Genomic DNA, 19,727 nt, shown 5'->3' on the forward strand with positions numbered 1-19,727 from the left:
ACAGCCTGGACCTGGCGGCTTGCTTTCTCACTTTCCCTTTCTCTCTCTGTGACTGTGGTCAAATTCAGAAATAAATAAAATAAAGAAAAAAAAAAAAAAAAAAAAGCACAACCAGATAGCAAGTACCTCCTGATGTGTCCTGATGAGATATAATACGAAGTACACACAGCATCACCTACGAAGCATTTTGCCCTAAAATACTTAACGTGAATATAATCAGGCCTTTGAATAGAATTTTCGTTTGTAAGTAGACGAGCGTATCCCTGCATAAACCCAGAATGTGGAACCTTCCACAAGATAACTGAACTAGGCCCTTCCTAAGTCCATGCTAGAGGGAGAAGCGGGGGCCCATCCTAAGTTGAGAGGGAGTTAAGAGGCATGACAGCCAAATACAACAGGAGCAAGTCGGCTCAGACATGGGCGTCGCCAGCAGATCCCGCAGTCTCAGTGTCCTCAGAGGCAGCTGTCCACGATAACCCACTCAGGATGAAGCGGAGGCGCGTCGCCCCCCGTGAAGCAGCACCGCCCTGCACCCACTCACCTCCACTGAGCAGCTTCATGACTAGCCACAGCTCGTCTTTCACCACGAACGACGTGTAGTAGGACACGATGTTGGGGTGATGGCACTGACTCATGGCTTGAATTTCTTTCTATAAAGATGAGAAAACACGATCATTCATTATACACGAACCTAAAACAAACACTCCAATCAGTTAACCCAGATTTGGGGATTGCAGGACTGTGTGACAACTCCTCTGGGACTTCCGTGGGCCTGATCTCAAGAACAGTGGTTCCTCTCGTTCGTGCTGTCTACCCCATCCTCTCGGAACGCTCGCTATGTCTGCAGCTAGAAAGAGGCTCCGCTTCTCACACCCTGGGGCGGCACGCAGGAGGCCTCCACGGGGACACATATTTTCATTTTTTATTAAAAGGCACCTTAAAGAGCCATCTTAAGAAATCTGGGTTTCGAGACACAGAGGCCAATTACTAATAGAGGGCTCATCTTTTTGTTTGTTTGTGTGGGGTTTTATTTATTTAGTAGGTTGGCTGGTTTCTACCGAATGACTGCATCCCATTTTTATAAAATGACTAATAAGTACACACTAAAGAGAAACTTACTGAAACAGTTAGAAACTCGATTCAGAGTAGGAACCTGAGCCAAAAGTGTTATTGTAACCGAGCAAGAACCCCCTAATGTATTTTCTAGGGTTCCTGAAATATAAAGTCCATTTGCGCTGTAATGGCCCAGAGTAAGGAGTAAGTCTTCAGACTTTGGTTATGATAATGACCAACATGGGCCACGAGTGAGGGCCATTTGACCTCTAAAACTCTCACTTAAAGCAAAGAAGGTTTTCATTTCAATATGTAAGATGTTTTGTAGGCTGGAAACTGCTGGTTGTGAGCTCAGAGACTCCAGGCTGAACGGTTCCAGACACCTGAAGAGGAATTTGACTATCTAAGGCCTCATCATGCCCACGAGATGATCACACCCTCTTGAACCAATCACTGAACTGATCATGTGCCTGGGACCTCTGCCCCTAATTTTGTCCTTAAAAAAGCATGTGGGGAACATCTCGGGGAGACTGGGTCTTTTCAGCATGAGCTGCCCGCTCTCCTTGCTTTGCGCTTTGCAATAAAGCTGTACTTTCCTTCATCACACCATGTGCCTATGGCTTGGTTTTACAGCGCTTGGGCGAGCGAACCTGATTTGAGTTTGGTTACATTATAAGCTTACTCTATCTTAGCTGATGACTTAAATTCTGTGTAATGAAATGCCCTCCACGATCCCGGCCCTGCACCTCTCAGGACTCATTCCTTCCTAGTCTACGACCCGGCCAAGAGAAATGCTGAGTGAGCCATGCCTCCTCCATCTCTGGATCTGCAACCCTCCAATTTCCTCTGCTTCCAATACCCTTCCCCCCACCATCCTTGCCTCGCTAACTCCACTTCTGATCTCAGTCTCCCAGCTCCCAGGGTTAGGTCAGCCCCTTCCCCTCACTTCCAAGAACCCTCCCATCGTAGCCCGCGAGGGACTGGAGTGTACAGTGTATGCTTGCTGTTCAGTCATCCCTGCTAGACAGAGTTCTGTGAAGCAAGCACTTCAAAGCAGATTCTAACCACTGTGCCAGTTACACTACTACCAAGCCATTGTAATTGCCTATTTATTTTCTGCATCCCCCACAAAACTGTAAGCTCAGCGTGAAGTAAGATATTCCGGCACTCACTTATGCCTGGCACCCCGTACACCTGCAAAATAATGGAATACATACAATTCTACAGCACTTTCCTCAGCTTTCCACCTTCTCATGTTCCTGCCCTATGTCCTTGGTCTCTGTTCGGGAAGATCAACCGCACGAAAGCTGACCATAACCCCCGATTCACAAGAAGTTCTCAATAAATGCAAGTTTCCCATTCCTCCTTTTCTCTACTTGAATGTGAACTTCTTTACAATGAGAGCCTCTCATGCATTCTGCAGCCCCCAGAGTCACCAGCACAGTCCTCTGCCCTGAGAGCTAAGTATTAATAACTGTGAAAGAGGGAAAGCAGTTAGCGTAATGGCTATGTCCCTGGACTCCCATGTAGTTGACCGCGGTTTGAGTCCCAGACCCGGTGCCTTAAACCCACGCCGGGCGCATGTGCGTGCGTGTGCCCAAGATCCTGAGAGGAGAATGGAGGAGAAGGGATTGTGGCGGTGACCATCCCCACTGGGGGGTGATTTCTCGCTTTCTGTCTCTCTGTCTCTCTCTGTCTCTCTGGAGAGCGAGTGCAGGCACCCTATATCAAAAGCCTCTCCCCCCAGGAAAAAAAAAAACTGTGAAAGAAAAGGAAGGAGTGAAAGTGGGCACCTGGCTGTTGACACAGTGACACAGGGCTGAAGAGATAAGCGAGCTCACACAGGAGGGACGGGACAGGGCAGGGCAGCGTACTCATAGCACGGAGGCAGTGAAGATGCAAATGTTACAAGAACCCACAGGACAGAGCAGGTAAGGCGGGCAAGTGAGACCAGGAAGACTGGATTCAGCCTAGGGGCATCTGTACAGACGCGGCAGGAACTAGGCTGAGGTCTGCAGGATGCAGGGAAGTGATAAGCAGTGTAACGAGAGAGGCACATTCGACTTCTGAAAAGGTGAAATACGGAAGACGTATTCGGGGCGCCGTGAGCAAGCCCGTTCAGGCTCCACAGCTCGTGCTTTGCTAAGAGCCGCTGTGCCTCTCACGAGCCAGGCACAGCGCTAGGTACTTAACTACGGCGTGAGGCCTCGTGAACTTGCCAGTCTGTGAAGAAGTTAGACGATTACTAATTTATAACCCAGAATGATAAACAGTTCCATAGGAAGTATTACAACTACCTGACTGCACTGGAGAGACAGATTAACAAAAGCAGGAGTCATCATCAGGGAAGGCTTTGAAATTTTACTGCATTAACATTGAAACACAAAAAGGGAGGTTTTTTTCATTGCCAGAGGGCATGTGCACTTGCCAGAGAGATGGAGACAGAGAGAGAGACAGAGAGAGAGAGGGAGGAAGCACACCTCCCCCCGACAGTGGTGTGTGCTCACACCACAATCCCTTCTCCATTTCTCCATCCTATCAAGATTTGGGGCGCACACACACACGCACACACTCGCACTTCCAGCATGTTTTTCAAGCTACCAGGTCCAGGACTCGATCAGCAATTGACTGTTTCAGATCACACTGCCTTAACCACTGAGCTATGGGGCTAGCCTAGAAAGAAGTTTTTAAGGTCTTTTTGACTGTTTAATTACCTGGGACCTTATCGGAAAAGGCCTTTGTAAATGTGTTCAAGAATTTGGGCTTCATTCAAACAGCAATGGAAATGCATCAAATGAACTATACACAACTGCACATCACTCAACAAAAGCTTATATTCTTTTTTATTTAGAGGTTTTCGCTATAGGGCGCATGTGCTTGCCAGAAAGACAGAGAGAGACAGAGAGACAGAAAGCGAGAAATCACCCCCTAAGGGGGATGGTCATGCCACAATCCCTTCTCCTCCATTCTCCTCTCGGGATCTTGGGCACGCACGCACACGCACGCACCCCAAAAGTGTTATTGTAACCGAGCAAGAACCCCCTAATGTATTTTCTAGGGTTCCTGAAATATAAAGTCCATTTGCGCTGTAATGGCCCAGAGTAAGGAGTAAGTCTTCAGACTTTGGTTATGATAATGACCAACATGGGCCACGAGTGAGGGCCATTTGACCTCTAAAACTCTCACTTAAAGCAAAGAAGGTTTTCATTTCAATATGTAAGATGTTTTGTAGGCTGGAAACTGCTGGTTGTGAGCTCAGAGACTCCAGGCTGAACGGTTCCAGACACCTGAAGAGGAATTTGACTATCTAAGGCCTCATCATGCCCACGAGATGATCACACCCTCTTGAACCAATCACTGAACTGATCATGTGCCTGGGACCTCTGCCCCTAATTTTGTCCTTAAAAAAGCATGTGGGGAACATCTCGGGGAGACTGGGTCTTTTCAGCATGAGCTGCCCGCTCTCCTTGCTTTGCGCTTTGCAATAAAGCTGTACTTTCCTTCATCACACCATGTGCCTATGGCTTGGTTTTACAGCGCTTGGGCGAGCGAACCTGATTTGAGTTTGGTTACATTATAAGCTTACTCTATCTTAGCTGATGACTTAAATTCTGTGTAATGAAATGCCCTCCACGATCCCGGCCCTGCACCTCTCAGGACTCATTCCTTCCTAGTCTACGACCCGGCCAAGAGAAATGCTGAGTGAGCCATGCCTCCTCCATCTCTGGATCTGCAACCCTCCAATTTCCTCTGCTTCCAATACCCTTCCCCCCACCATCCTTGCCTCGCTAACTCCACTTCTGATCTCAGTCTCCCAGCTCCCAGGGTTAGGTCAGCCCCTTCCCCTCACTTCCAAGAACCCTCCCATCGTAGCCCGCGAGGGACTGGAGTGTACAGTGTATGCTTGCTGTTCAGTCATCCCTGCTAGACAGAGTTCTGTGAAGCAAGCACTTCAAAGCAGATTCTAACCACTGTGCCAGTTACACTACTACCAAGCCATTGTAATTGCCTATTTATTTTCTGCATCCCCCACAAAACTGTAAGCTCAGCGTGAAGTAAGATATTCCGGCACTCACTTATGCCTGGCACCCCGTACACCTGCAAAATAATGGAATACATACAATTCTACAGCACTTTCCTCAGCTTTCCACCTTCTCATGTTCCTGCCCTATGTCCTTGGTCTCTGTTCGGGAAGATCAACCGCACGAAAGCTGACCATAACCCCCGATTCACAAGAAGTTCTCAATAAATGCAAGTTTCCCATTCCTCCTTTTCTCTACTTGAATGTGAACTTCTTTACAATGAGAGCCTCTCATGCATTCTGCAGCCCCCAGAGTCACCAGCACAGTCCTCTGCCCTGAGAGCTAAGTATTAATAACTGTGAAAGAGGGAAAGCAGTTAGCGTAATGGCTATGTCCCTGGACTCCCATGTAGTTGACCGCGGTTTGAGTCCCAGACCCGGTGCCTTAAACCCACGCCGGGCGCATGTGCGTGCGTGTGCCCAAGATCCTGAGAGGAGAATGGAGGAGAAGGGATTGTGGCGGTGACCATCCCCACTGGGGGGTGATTTCTCGCTTTCTGTCTCTCTGTCTCTCTCTGTCTCTCTGGAGAGCGAGTGCAGGCACCCTATATCAAAAGCCTCTCCCCCCAGGAAAAAAAAAAACTGTGAAAGAAAAGGAAGGAGTGAAAGTGGGCACCTGGCTGTTGACACAGTGACACAGGGCTGAAGAGATAAGCGAGCTCACACAGGAGGGACGGGACAGGGCAGGGCAGCGTACTCATAGCACGGAGGCAGTGAAGATGCAAATGTTACAAGAACCCACAGGACAGAGCAGGTAAGGCGGGCAAGTGAGACCAGGAAGACTGGATTCAGCCTAGGGGCATCTGTACAGACGCGGCAGGAACTAGGCTGAGGTCTGCAGGATGCAGGGAAGTGATAAGCAGTGTAACGAGAGAGGCACATTCGACTTCTGAAAAGGTGAAATACGGAAGACGTATTCGGGGCGCCGTGAGCAAGCCCGTTCAGGCTCCACAGCTCGTGCTTTGCTAAGAGCCGCTGTGCCTCTCACGAGCCAGGCACAGCGCTAGGTACTTAACTACGGCGTGAGGCCTCGTGAACTTGCCAGTCTGTGAAGAAGTTAGACGATTACTAATTTATAACCCAGAATGATAAACAGTTCCATAGGAAGTATTACAACTACCTGACTGCACTGGAGAGACAGATTAACAAAAGCAGGAGTCATCATCAGGGAAGGCTTTGAAATTTTACTGCATTAACATTGAAACACAAAAAGGGAGGTTTTTTTCATTGCCAGAGGGCATGTGCACTTGCCAGAGAGATGGAGACAGAGAGAGAGACAGAGAGAGAGAGGGAGGAAGCACACCTCCCCCCGACAGTGGTGTGTGCTCACACCACAATCCCTTCTCCATTTCTCCATCCTATCAAGATTTGGGGCGCACACACACACGCACACACTCGCACTTCCAGCATGTTTTTCAAGCTACCAGGTCCAGGACTCGATCAGCAATTGACTGTTTCAGATCACACTGCCTTAACCACTGAGCTATGGGGCTAGCCTAGAAAGAAGTTTTTAAGGTCTTTTTGACTGTTTAATTACCTGGGACCTTATCGGAAAAGGCCTTTGTAAATGTGTTCAAGAATTTGGGCTTCATTCAAACAGCAATGGAAATGCATCAAATGAACTATACACAACTGCACATCACTCAACAAAAGCTTATATTCTTTTTTATTTAGAGGTTTTCGCTATAGGGCGCATGTGCTTGCCAGAAAGACAGAGAGAGACAGAGAGACAGAAAGCGAGAAATCACCCCCTAAGGGGGATGGTCATGCCACAATCCCTTCTCCTCCATTCTCCTCTCGGGATCTTGGGCACGCACGCACACGCACGCACCCGGTGTGAGTTTTAAGCCACTGGGTCCGGGACGCGAATCGCGGTTGACTACGTGGGAGTCCAGCGACATAGCCATTACGCTAACTGCTGGTCCCAGAAGGTTATATTCTGAGAAACGTCATTGTGCAAACATCGGAGTGTACGTACATAAACCTAGAGAGACTAGCCTGCTGTCCACCCAGGTTACATGGGATAGCTACGGATCCCAGACTACAGACTCAGTAGCACATGACTGCACTGAACACTGTGGACAATTATAACACAACACAACAGGATTGTGAATCCAAACAAATCTAAACATAGAAAAAGTTGAGTAAAAACCCAGCAGAAAAGATAAACAGTGCACATGTATAGGGTACTTACCATCGATGTATCCCACTGAACTGAGCATTGCTCTGGGCGAGTGAGTGAGTGAGTGAGAGGGGAATGTGTCCGAAGGCCTAGGACATGACTGTATACTACTGTAGACTTTATAAACACTATACCCTTAGGCAACACTACATTTATTAAGAGTACTTTTCTTTCTTCAATAATAACTTACTGTGCAACTTTTTTTACTTCTTAAACTTTTTAATTGTTTCACCTTTTGACTCTTGTAATAACATTTAGCTTCAAACACAAAAACTGATGTACAACTGTATAAAACTATTTTCTTTTACATCCTGATTCTGTACATCTTTTGCTATTTTTCATTTCTTTTACTTAAATTATTTTACTTTAAAAAAATTTTAGTTATATACTAAGATACAACATACATATTTGCCTAGGCCTGGGGACCAACAGTTGGCATAATGGCTATTACTAGACTCCCATGTAATTGATCACTGTTCGAGTCCCGGACCCGGTGACTTAAACTCACGCCAGGCGCATGTGCGTGCATGCACAAGATCCCAAGAGGAGAACGGAGAAGGGATTGCGGCGTGACCACCCCCCCCTGGGGGGTGATTTCTCGCTTTCTGTCTCTTTGTCTCTCTCTGTCTTTTTGGTGAGCACACATGCCCTATAGCAAAAACTTCTCCAGAAAAAAAAAAGAAAATTTGCCTAGGCTTATACAAGATCTGGATCGTCAACATCACTTTTACCTCCAGGTCTTGTCCCGCTGGAAGGGTCATGATGAGAAAAACGACCTGAGATTAAATCAAGCACAAGAGAAAACTGATGTAATCAAGAACTGTGATGAGCAGCAGACATGAGACTGGTGCCAGAACTACAAAGCATGCTGATACATAGTGTGTATGTACACGTGTGTGCGTGTGTGCACACGCATGCTGATACATAGTGTGTATGTATACGTGTGTGCGTGTGTGCACACGCATGCTGATACATAGTGTGTATGTATACGTGTGTGCCTGTGTGCACACGCACGCGTGCACATACATTGCGGTAACATTATACTCTAAAATCCCCATAAGAAGTAGGGTCAGTAAGTGCAGGAAGCACTACGACAGCTGTACAGGAGCATTATCACGTATTATGCACTATATGTAACGCTCTACATAAAACTTCTGTCCCGTCGGAAGCACGGCAGGTCTGTGCACAGCAGCGTCGCCATGAACACGTGAATCATGTGTCGTTCTACGACACTAGGACGGCTGCAGTGTCCACAGGCGGCAGGAAACTGTCGTCTCTACTATAATCTTACGGCACCACTGTGGCAGAGGCAGTCTGTCAATAACCAACACATTGTTACAGGGCGAGTGACTGTACTATTATTTCCGATTTCAGTCAAAGAAACTGAGGAATTAAAATGTGAAAGAGTTTTTAAAACTATAGAACTATTCTGGGTATCACGGGGCATAAACCAGACAATTGCTGTGGGACTGCAATTTCATGCCAGAGTATCTCTTACTGCTATCGATCCTTGAGCCTCTCCTTCCTTCTGCAGTTCCCTAGCCTTGGGAGGCGTCAACACTGCCTAGGGAGCACTTTCTCATCCTGAATTAATGGTCGGAATACAGACTTGACACCAAGGTTCTCAGAGGCCAATCCTTTTAAAGGATATTCCATTTGACACAAGAATCACTATTATACATTAGTTTTAGGAAAAAGAGAAGCAAGCAAGTGCTGTTTGTAACAATTAAAAAGAGGAAACAACGCAGTCATCTAATACCAGAAAATGGGGACAAACTGTGGTCCATTTAATGGAATACCGCTGCATCATGCATACGCACACTGAAACAATTCCGACCCACGTTCGCGGACACAGGAAGGGTTCTATGAGAACTTGCTGAATGAATAGGGCAGGTACGACCACAGTATCACAACACAAAGACTGAAACATGGCAGAGGACACAGCAAACGTTAATCTTGGAGTGAGAGGATTAGAGCTCGCTGTTTTCTTTCCACTTAGCCAGGTTTCATACATTTCACAACATGTATCAATGCATAAATCACAAACCTTAAAAAAAAAAACAAAAAAAAACACGGACTGAAAACTTCAAGCTCTTTTGCACTGTAATGTGAAGACGCAGGGGCGCGGCTCTCCGTGTCAGAAAGATGAAGTAAACGTACCAGGAGCTCATCCATGCTCGTCTGACATTTCTCGAGGTTGATCCGCTTTATCGCCACCTTCTCCTTTTTAGGGGCGCAGTAAGCTGCCTGCACCACAGCCGTTGCTCCACTCCCTGTGAGTAAATACACAAATGGATATGTAAAAACAAGACGCTTGTAATTCCCACACAACTTCCACAAGGGAACGATACCCTTATCTTGTTCCTACAGCGAGAACAGATGCAGGGCGCCTCTAAAGACCGTGTCAATAAAGGCAGGAACCTTGGCCGGCTCCTATTCACTGCCGTTAACACCAGTGCAAATAAACCCTCAGACGCGCTAGGGCTCCAGTTCTAGAACAGGATGGCATAGGCTCACGTCTCCCTGCTCCTCTCCTCCATCCGCAACTAAACGCCCTCAAAACCATCCCACAGACCATCAGAGAACTCTGAGAGGTACGCAGAACTGGACTAGCTAGGGACCGTGGGACTTCGGGCCAGTGCCAGAGTGAGTTCACTGGGTTCTCCGCTCATCGTCCACATACCCTGGACTGGACACCAGAGCCTGCAACTCGGAACTCCGACAGCGAGGGAGGGAGAGACGGAGAGACAGATAAACAGATAAACAACGAACAAACAAACGAGAAAAGCCTGCTCTCGGGCCATACACCTGTGAAAGGGGCAGCCAAGCAGAGACCCAGCAGGGAAGGCACATTCCCCCGTCTCCATCCAGGACCCAGCACAGTGAGGGGCCCAACCCACCACCACACCTGCACGCTTTCCACCCCACCACGAACTGGCAGGCAGGAATCACCACGGTGGCAGCTAGGTCGTCCCCGTCCCACACTTGTGGCAGTGTCACACCAGTCTGCCCACAGCAGCAGCAGCGCCAGGGCTCCCAAGCCTGCCAGGCAGCCCAGTAGCACCTGAAGAGCTGGAACAGGAGTTCCAGCAGTGCCAGGAAAATAAAGCAGGAGAAAATAACACTGTAAAAGACTGAAAACTGGGGACCGGCAGATGTCATAACAGTTAAGTCACTGGATTCTCACGTAACCAACTGTGGTTCGAGTCCTGGACCCGCAGCTTCAACTCACGCTGGGCGCATGTGCATGCATGCCCAAAATCCCGAGAAAAGAATGAAGGAGAAGGGACTGTGATGTGGCCATCCTCCTGGGGGGTGATTTCTCGCTTTCTATCTCTCTAGCAAGTGCACGCTCCCTACAGCAAAAACCTCTCTAATAAAAAAAAGATCTAAAAACTAAATTACCATTGAAATCACAGCTCATAAAAGACAGGATCTATAAAATAAGCCTAAATAGAGTAACTATCTGCTAAAACAGAAGAACTAAGATCAAGAGTCTCTTAAAATAGTAACTTAAATGTCTAAGACATGATCAAACCAGAACCAAGACAAACATACCTGAATGAGGAAAAGACGATCGTGCTGACACCAGTGTCGCGATGACACAGACACCGCCATTACCTGAGCACATTTTTTTTTTTGGAGAGGTTTTTGCTATAGGGCGTGTGCGCTCGCCAGACAGACAGAGAGAGACAGAGACAGAAAGCGAGAAATCACCCCCCAGGGGGGATGGCCACGCCGCAATCCCTGTGATGTGGCCATCCTCCTGGGGGGTGATTTCTCGCTTTCTATCTCTCTAGCAAGTGCACGCTCCCTACAGCAAAAACCTCTCTAATAAAAAAAAGATCTAAAAACTAAATTACCATTGAAATCACAGCTCATAAAAGACAGGATCTATAAAATAAGCCTAAATAGAGTAACTATCTGCTAAAACAGAAGAACTAAGATCAAGAGTCTCTTAAAATAGTAACTTAAATGTCTAAGACATGATCAAACCAGAACCAAGACAAACATACCTGAATGAGGAAAAGACGATCGTGCTGACACCAGTGTCGCGATGACACAGACACCGCCATTACCTGAGCACATTTTTTTTTTTGGAGAGGTTTTTGCTATAGGGCGTGTGCGCTCGCCAGACAGACAGAGAGAGACAGAGACAGAAAGCGAGAAATCACCCCCCAGGGGGGATGGCCACGCCGCAATCCCTTCTCCTCCGTTCTCCTCTCGGGATCTTGGGCATGCACGCACATGCACCCAGCGTGAGTTTAAGCCGCCGGGGCCGGGACTCAAACCACAGCTGACTATGTGAGAGTCCAGCAACATGGCCATTACGTGAACTGCTGGTCCCCCTGAGCAGATTTTTAAAGCAGCTGTCATAAAATGCTTCAACAAACAACTAGAATTATCTTGAAACAAATAGCAGAAAAGATCTCAGAAAAAAATACAGAACTTATTTCTTAAAGTACCAAGTGGAAATTATACAACTGAAACACGATTACGAGAACACATCTGGAGGACAGGCTCGATTGTGAGAGGAGGTGGCAAAGAGTAAGTTCAGTGAACTTGGGGACACCCACAGTGTACTAGTTATTAGGTCATCGGAAAAGTCATGACGTAGTTTTCTATGCAAAAATGTGTCTTGGGGACCAGCAGTTGGCGTAATGGCTATATCGCTGGACTCACATAGACGACCACGGTTGGCATCCCGGACCCATTGGCTTAAACTCACGCCAGGCGCATGTGCATGCGTGCCCAAGATCCTGAGAGGAGAATGGAGGAGAAGGGATTGCGGCGTGACCATCCCCCATGGGGGGTGATTTCTCGCTTTCTGTCTCTCTATCTCTCTGTCTGTCTGGCTAGCGCACGCGCCCTATAGCGAAAACCTCTCCAAAAAAAAAAATGTGTCTTGACTTTCCCAACGAACCGGTACATTGAAACAACAGACAGAGAACAGACTGATGAACAGAACAGCGCCTCAGGGAAGTGGGATGATGAGAAAAGGTGTAAAATCCACGTGGTAGGGAGAATATGCTCCTCCCCAAAGATGCACGTGACCTCATCCCTGAAACTGAATAGGTTACCCATAGGGCAAAAAGGACTTTGTAGATGTTGTTAAATTAGGGATCCTGAGATGGGGGAGAGTATCCTGGGTTATCCAGATAGGTCAAATCAAAAGGCTCCTTGTGGGTGAAAGGAGGAGGCAGGGGGCTCAGAGTTAGAAATGTGATAATGCGGGACCAGCAGTTGGCGTAATGGCTATGCCGCTGGACTCCCACGTAGCTGACCACGGTTCGAGTCCCGGACCCAGTGGCTTAAAACTCACACCGAGCGTGTGTGCATGCGTGCCCAAGATCCCGAGAGGAGAATGGAGGAGAAGGGATTGCGACGTGGCCATCCACCCTGGGGGTGATTTCTCGCTTTCTGTCTCTATGTCTCTCTCTGTGTCTGTCTGGCGAGCACACACACCCTATAGCAAAAACCTCCCCCCCCCAAAAAAAAAAAGAAATGCAACAATGGAAGCAGAGGGTGGAGTGATACAGCCATGACCCAAGGAACAAATACCAGTCCGTGCTATGGCGTGGATAAACCTCGAGACATGCTGAGAGAAGCCAGGGATAAAAAATCATATTGCATGATTCCATTTATATGAAATGTTCAGATAGGCAAGTCCAGAGAGGCAGAGAACAGACTGGTGGTTGCTGGGGGGGTGGGGGTGAGAAGTGAGTGAGTGCTTATGGTCTTTCTGTGACGCGATGTATGGAGTGAGCTGATGGTGACGGGCGCAGAACAGTATGAACACACTGAAGCCACTCACAGTGCACATTTTAAATGGTGGATTTTATCCCATTTTTTAGGAAAAAAGGGAATGCTACAAATAATTTCAGCTCATAATCCAACAATTTAGGGGGAATAAAGAACATATTCTTCCAAAACAACAAACTATAAAGACTCGGCCAAAATGAAACGAATAATCCTGTAACTGTTAAAGAAAGTGAATCTGTAATTTCAAGGTTCCTGAAAAAAAATCTCAGGGACCAGACAGAGAATTTTACCAAACACTACAAGGATTAACAGTCATTTTACACAACATCTTCTAAGAAATGAAAGAAAAACATTTCCCGGTTCACTTTATGAGGCCGTTTTACTGGTACCAAAACCAGACAAAGCTCAGAACAGAAAATTACACACCGATATTTCTCATGAACTTAGATCCAAAAACCCTTAACAAAATATTGCAAATTGAATCTAGCAACAGATAATACACCACAATCAAGTAGAATGTATCCAAGGTAAGCAAGGATGGTATAACATTAAAAAAAAAATCAATGTATCAACAGGCTAAGGAAAAATCGTAAGATCTTATTTTTTTAAAAAATATATTTTATTTATTTATTTATTTAAATTTGACTAAAGAGAGAAAGTGAGGAAGCAAGCCACTAGGTCTGGGACTTGAACCGCAGGTGGACATGTGGGAGTCCAGCGCGAGGATATTCAGGCTCACCACACAACCTGCCAGCCCCAAAAGTCATAAGATCTTATCAACTAAAACAAAAAAGGCATTTGGGGAAAAAATGTCATATTTTTAGCTCTCAGCAAACTAGGAATACAGAGGGACTTCTTCAACTTCACAAAGAACCTCCACAATAAATAATGTATAGCTAACGTCTTGTTTAATGGTAAAAACTGCTTCCCCTCTAAGCTGGGAGCAGGGCGAGGATGGTCACTTCACTTTTCTCCACATAGTACGAGAAGTCCTATCTACCACAATAAAGCAAGAAAGGAAACACGAGGTAACCACATCGGAAAGAAAGAAAGAAAGAAAACTGTCCCTATCAGTTAGATGACAAATGTCATGGTACCTATACAGTAAGTCTGGCAAGGCTGCAACATACGAAATCAACACATTAAAATCAGTTGCAATACTGTACACGATCAGGTAGAACAAAAATTTTAACATGCAATTACAATTACCCTCCCCTCGGAATTAAATACTTACATAGAAAGCTAATGAAACACATACAGAATCTATATCTAGAAAATTACAAAACAGATGAAAGACAGCAAAGGGAACCTAAATAACTGGAAAGACTGTGTTCGTGGATTTTAAGACTTAACGTAGGAATCAACACTCCCCAAATTTAACGCAATTCCTGTCAAAATGCTAGCAGAGCACTTATTGACAAACTTATTTTAACGTCTGTGTGGAAAGGCGCTAGAATAGCCAATGCAGTAGTGAAGAACGACTACGTAAAAAACTCATATACCCAACTTCAAGATTTACTATACAGCTAGAATACTCAAGACCAGGGGATCTGTGCACATGCGCGCCCGCACATGGACACACGCACCCCAGAATACAAACCCAAGGAACAGATCCACACAAATGTGCCCTACTTTTGGGGGGCTCTTTGTTTTAGTTTGTTGTGTGGTTTTGTTTAGTGAAAGCTAGGGAGGGGGAGAGAGAGGTGTTTTTCACAGGGTCTCCCCAAGTCACACCCTCCCGCTCACCTCCCCGTTAGCTAGGACCAATGGACCACACCTGACCTGCTTAGGCTGGGCCCTGAACTGAACCCAGATCTCCAATGCGGCCTTGGCCACCCTGCAGTCAGCGGCTGGGACCCCAGTGATTTCTGACAATGGCACAAAAGCAATTCAATGGAGGTGAGGTAGGCTTTTTCAACACATGGCATTAAGGTCACTGAACGTCATACCTTAAACAAAACTTAACTCAGAATAGATTACAGACTTAAATGTGAAATATAAAACGTTAAGAAAAGAGCACAGAGGGGCTGGCAGGTGACATGGTAGTTAAGAGTGCGGGACTCCCACATGGCCGACCACAGTTCCAGTCCCAGACCTGGCGGCTTGCTTTCTCACTTTCCCTCTCTGTCTCTCAGTGATAACTACAGAGTCAAATTTAAACAAATAAACTTAAATAAATTAATTATTAAAAAAAAAAAAACACAGAAGACGGGCTGGGGGTGGGGGCCCTAAGTCCAAAGAGTTCTTAGACATGATGCCAAAAGCATCTGCAAAAGAAAAACCTGACAGACCTTAGCTCATCAAAATGAGAAGTTCATGGGACCAGAAGTTAGCGTAATGGCTATGTTGCGGGACTCCCATGTAGTCAACCGCAGTTCGCGTCCCAGACCCGGTGGCTTAAACTCACGCCAGGCGCATGTGTGTGTGCGTGCCCAAGATCTCGAGAGGAGAATGGAGGAGAAGGAATTGCAGTGTAGCAATCCCTTGGGGGGTGATTTCTCGCTTTCTGTCTCTCTGTCTCTCTTTCTGGCAAGCGCACGCGCCCTACAGCAAAAAGCTCTCAAAAAAAAAAAAAAGGAAAAATGAAAAAAGAAATGATCCAACAGACCCCTCCTGAAATAGTTCAGTCTGTCTCCCCCTTGGCCAAACTTCTTCAGGACAGTTAGGCTGAACGGCCTGCCGTTAAGTTCCCCCTCTCACACCCCTTCCTCTCCTAGCTTTGTGTGCATGGACGACTGAAGAAACTGAACAACCCTCTCTGCCTTCAGTGGGAGGCCACTAGCCAAATCAGAAATGCCAGGGAGCAGGAGGAGGAGGCTAAGGAGAAGGAAGCTCATCACCAGTCACTTTATCTGTCTTTCGAGAGAAGAGGCATTCTCACCCCAGTTGGAGGCATGGTGGTCAAGGTGGCTGGATCCCACTGGCTAACTTCGTGGTCTGAGACCCAGACCCAGTGGCTTGAAAAACACACCAGGTGTGTGTGTGAGTGTCCAAAATCCTGAGAAAAATGGAGGAGAAGGATCCTGAGAGGAGAACGGAGGAGGAGGAATTCCAGTGGGGGGGGGGGGGGGGGCGATCATCATCTCATTTCCCTCTTTGTCTCTCAATCTGTGTCGCTCTGGTCAAGGGAATGTGCCCTACAGCAAAAAGGAGGGGGGAAGAGAGGCATTCTCAAGTCATAGAAGGTGGCCTCCGGCCTCCACATTTGGTACCTCTGGTCCCAGAAACAGGCATCAGCTGGTAGTATATCCATTCACCGATTCTATATAACTTTCATAAAGGTACTATCTAATGGTATTATTACGTTTTTAACTAGTATCATTCTCAAACTATACCCTAGATAATCCAACATTGGCTATTTATCCTGAAATTTCATCTTTATGGCATAGCCTATATAAATCAAAACAATGCTGGAGTTAAAAATGTAAAGAATATTTTTTTTAAGTTTAGTTATTATTCCCTAGTCATTAGTAAACACAGAATCAATTTCACTAATAATGAAATACCAAATCTCAGTATTACCGATCGTAACTGTTTATACACTAAATGGTCTTCCTTTTACTTGAAGACTCACTTGAATGAACCAGTCTCCCAAGGAGCAAGACACTGAGGTGTGGAGGGATGTAATATCTGGACAAAGGACAGGCTGTGAGCATTTCCCACGCTGGACGGTAAAGAGATCTGCAGGTTCTAGTCCTTTCACCCCACGTTCAAATGTTATTCCCAAAACAAATGCCAAAATACTGCCCAGCCACTGACAAGTATGTTAAGGTCCTAATATTAATATAAAGGACTACTGTAATGTAGTAAAAACTCACTACTCTGAGTATCACTGATTCAAAAGAGCCAATGATGTTCTTTTAGGGGAACGATATTTACTTCATAGAAAATACCAATTAAATAGTAAGAAAATAGGAAAGAATATCTGTAAAAGTTCGTATCTTTTTTTCTTTTTAAGAGATTTTTGCTATAGGGTGCGCGCGCTCACCAAAGAGACAGAGAGACAAAAAGCGAAAAATCACCCACTAGGGGAGATGGCCACACCATAATCCTTTCTCCTCCATTCTCCTCTCAGGATGTTGAGCACACATGCACACACGCCCGGCATATGTTTTAAGTCTCTAGGTCTGAGCTAAAACTGCGGTTGACTATGTAGGAGTCCAGCGACGTAACATTATGCCATCTGCTGCTCCCTAAAAGCTCATATCTTAACTATTCTCTAATATTTTATAATGTTCTAATAATACAGAATGATTGCCCACACATACATCCCTTCCTTAATGCAGGGTGTTTTAAATGACAAATCAGTTTAATGGGTTTAGCGGTCATTTTTCTTTTCTTTTCTTTTCTTTTTTTGAGAGATTATTTGCTATAGGGCATGTGTGCTCACCAGAGAGACAGAAAGAAAGTGAGAAACCACCCTTTGGAGGGATGGCCACACCACAATCCCTTCTCCTCCATTGTCCTCTCAGGATTTTGGGTAACGTACGCACACGTGCCCAGCATGAGTTTGAAGCCACCGGGTCCAGGACTTCTTTGCAGGAGGTCAGCAACGTAACTATCACAGCTTCTGCTGGCCCCCCAACCACCCTTTTTCTTGACACAAATGTCATTTAATAGAAAGCATGTATGCACTGCACATGGTAAAAACAAACGTCCTTGTGTGAAACTGTGACTTGGGTAGAAGCATACAGGCGTACGGGTAAAAGGCGTCCAAGAGTGAAAGTGATCAACACGCCCGTGAGGCCCACTAAGCACTGGAGTAATAAAGAAGGTAAGGTAAGGGACAACTTCTTAAACAATTTCCAATAAAACCTCCTAATCCGGACTTGCCCTGTTTCACCCCGGAGTGCATTTTGGATGCCCCACTCCGACGTCCTGGCTTTCACTCCTCTTCAGTCCTTCACCTGCAACCTTAAGTGTGCACCACACACCAGAGCGGGTGGACGTGCAGAAACATGGGCGGGCCTGCTACTGAAACCATGCCGACCTGCTTACCTCCCGAGACGGAAAAGCGGCTGCTAAAGCATCACAGTGACTAAGAGACTTTTCAGAGTTTCTTTCCACTTTACAGGAAATTTAACAGCGAGAACGTAAAAGTAGCTATTATTCCTACCTGTGAAAAAAAAAAGAATCAGATCAACTATGAAGATATTTCCCCTCAAATTTTGGCTAGCCATCACCTAACGAGTACACAAAGTTTCTTGTCTGTGTTTTGTTTTGTTTTGTTTAATTCTGCTATAGGGCATGTGCACTCCCTGAAGACAGAGACAGAGAAAAAGTGAGAAATCACCCCCTGGGCGGGGGTGACCACACAGGAATTCCTTCTCCAGTGGGATTGGGATTCTAGGCACACAGGCACATGCACCCCACATATTTTTCAAGCCCCGACTCTGGGACTCGAACCATGTAGCCAGTCATTTGGGATCCAGCCGCCTTAAACCTCCATACCACCCGACTGACCCTGCATCAAGATTTTTTCCAAGTGTTTCTTACTAGGGTTTTGCACTCATTAAGGAGCGCCAGCTCAGACTGTTCGTCCTGGAAGATGCAGAGACGCTGTCCCCTGGAACGTGGAGGAAACAGGAATGTACACCGTTGTAGGCCCTTTTCTAAATAAGGCCACTTGTCACAGTCATACTGAAAACTGAGACTCCTAGAACTAGGGAAACAGCTGCAACAACAGTCGTCGGCATTAAAATCATGCTACTCCCTCCATGGGAAGATGAAAATAAAGACACCCTCCATATGCTTCGAGTAATTATTCAAGCAGCCCCGCAGTTCTGCAGTGAATCACCGCTCACTCGGGGAGGGGGTAACTCCATCCTTCCGGATACTCCAGCCAAATGTCTTGGAATCAGCTTATCTCCCCTCTCTCTCAGATCTAACCTAGCAAGCAAACCCTCTCACTTTCAAATATCCAGATAGCCAGAACTGGACGACTTCTCACCCCCTCCACGATGACTTCTGTCCCCTTCCACAACTGTTTTCCGCACAGTAGCCCAGGTGTTTTCTAGGTGTTTGTTATAGGGTGCGTGCTCTCACCAGAGACAAAGACAGAGAGGAGGAAAGTGAGAAATTACCCCTATCCCTCCCGAGGATGGCCACACTGCAATCCCTTCTCCTCCACTCTTCCAATTTGGGCACACAAGCACACATGCCTGGAGTGATTTTCAAGTCACTGGGTCGGGGACTCAAACCGTGGAGTCAGCTATGTGGGATCCACCTGCCTTAACCTCCATGCCACCTGCTGGCCCAACAGCCCGAGTTTTAAAACACACATCAGATCATGCCAAAACGCTGCTCAAATCCTGCAGTGGTTTTCAATCTTACTCAAAGCAAAAGCCAAGTTTCTACAACAACTCACAATGTGACAGTCGGGGCCATCTGTCCCCGCCACCTTACCTTTCAAGGTTTCGCCTGTCTGTCTCTTCGCCCTGCCTCGTCTGCCCTCGCTGCCCCCACACCTCCTTACCACTGCTGAAGGCATCAGCCTGCTGCAAACTCCAGAGCTTGGTTCTTGTCTGCGTGCTTGGAAGGAACTTCCTGCAGATAAGCACACCTCCTCTAGGTCTTTCCTCAAATGCCCCCTTCTCAGCGGGGCTTTCTTTGCTTGACCTCACCGCCGTCCGCAGCGGTCCATCCTCT

At 46.5% G+C, this 19,727-nt stretch overlaps 1 protein-coding gene across 1 annotated transcript in view; it reads right to left on the minus strand.

Moving 5' to 3' along the window:
* The window catches only part of OXSR1 (oxidative stress responsive kinase 1), an 82,557-nt gene that overhangs the window by 60,912 nt on the left and 1,918 nt on the right, over positions 1 to 19,727 (minus strand). The window contains exons 3-7 of the mRNA XM_006168966.2: positions 19,485 to 19,625; positions 18,576 to 18,645; positions 10,302 to 10,380; positions 9,477 to 9,589; positions 542 to 650 (exon numbers count right to left, since the gene is read on the minus strand). Of these exons, the coding sequence (XP_006169028.1) occupies positions 542 to 650; positions 9,477 to 9,589; positions 10,302 to 10,380; positions 18,576 to 18,645; positions 19,485 to 19,625 (512 nt within the window). The remainder of the gene's footprint in view (positions 1 to 541; positions 651 to 9,476; positions 9,590 to 10,301; positions 10,381 to 18,575; positions 18,646 to 19,484; positions 19,626 to 19,727) is intronic.

The sequence above is a fragment of the Tupaia chinensis genome, unplaced genomic scaffold (genome assembly GCF_000334495.1).
Source record: "Tupaia chinensis unplaced genomic scaffold, TupChi_1.0 Scaffold146584_1, whole genome shotgun sequence".
In the NCBI taxonomy this organism is placed as follows: Eukaryota; Metazoa; Chordata; class Mammalia; order Scandentia; family Tupaiidae; genus Tupaia; species Tupaia belangeri.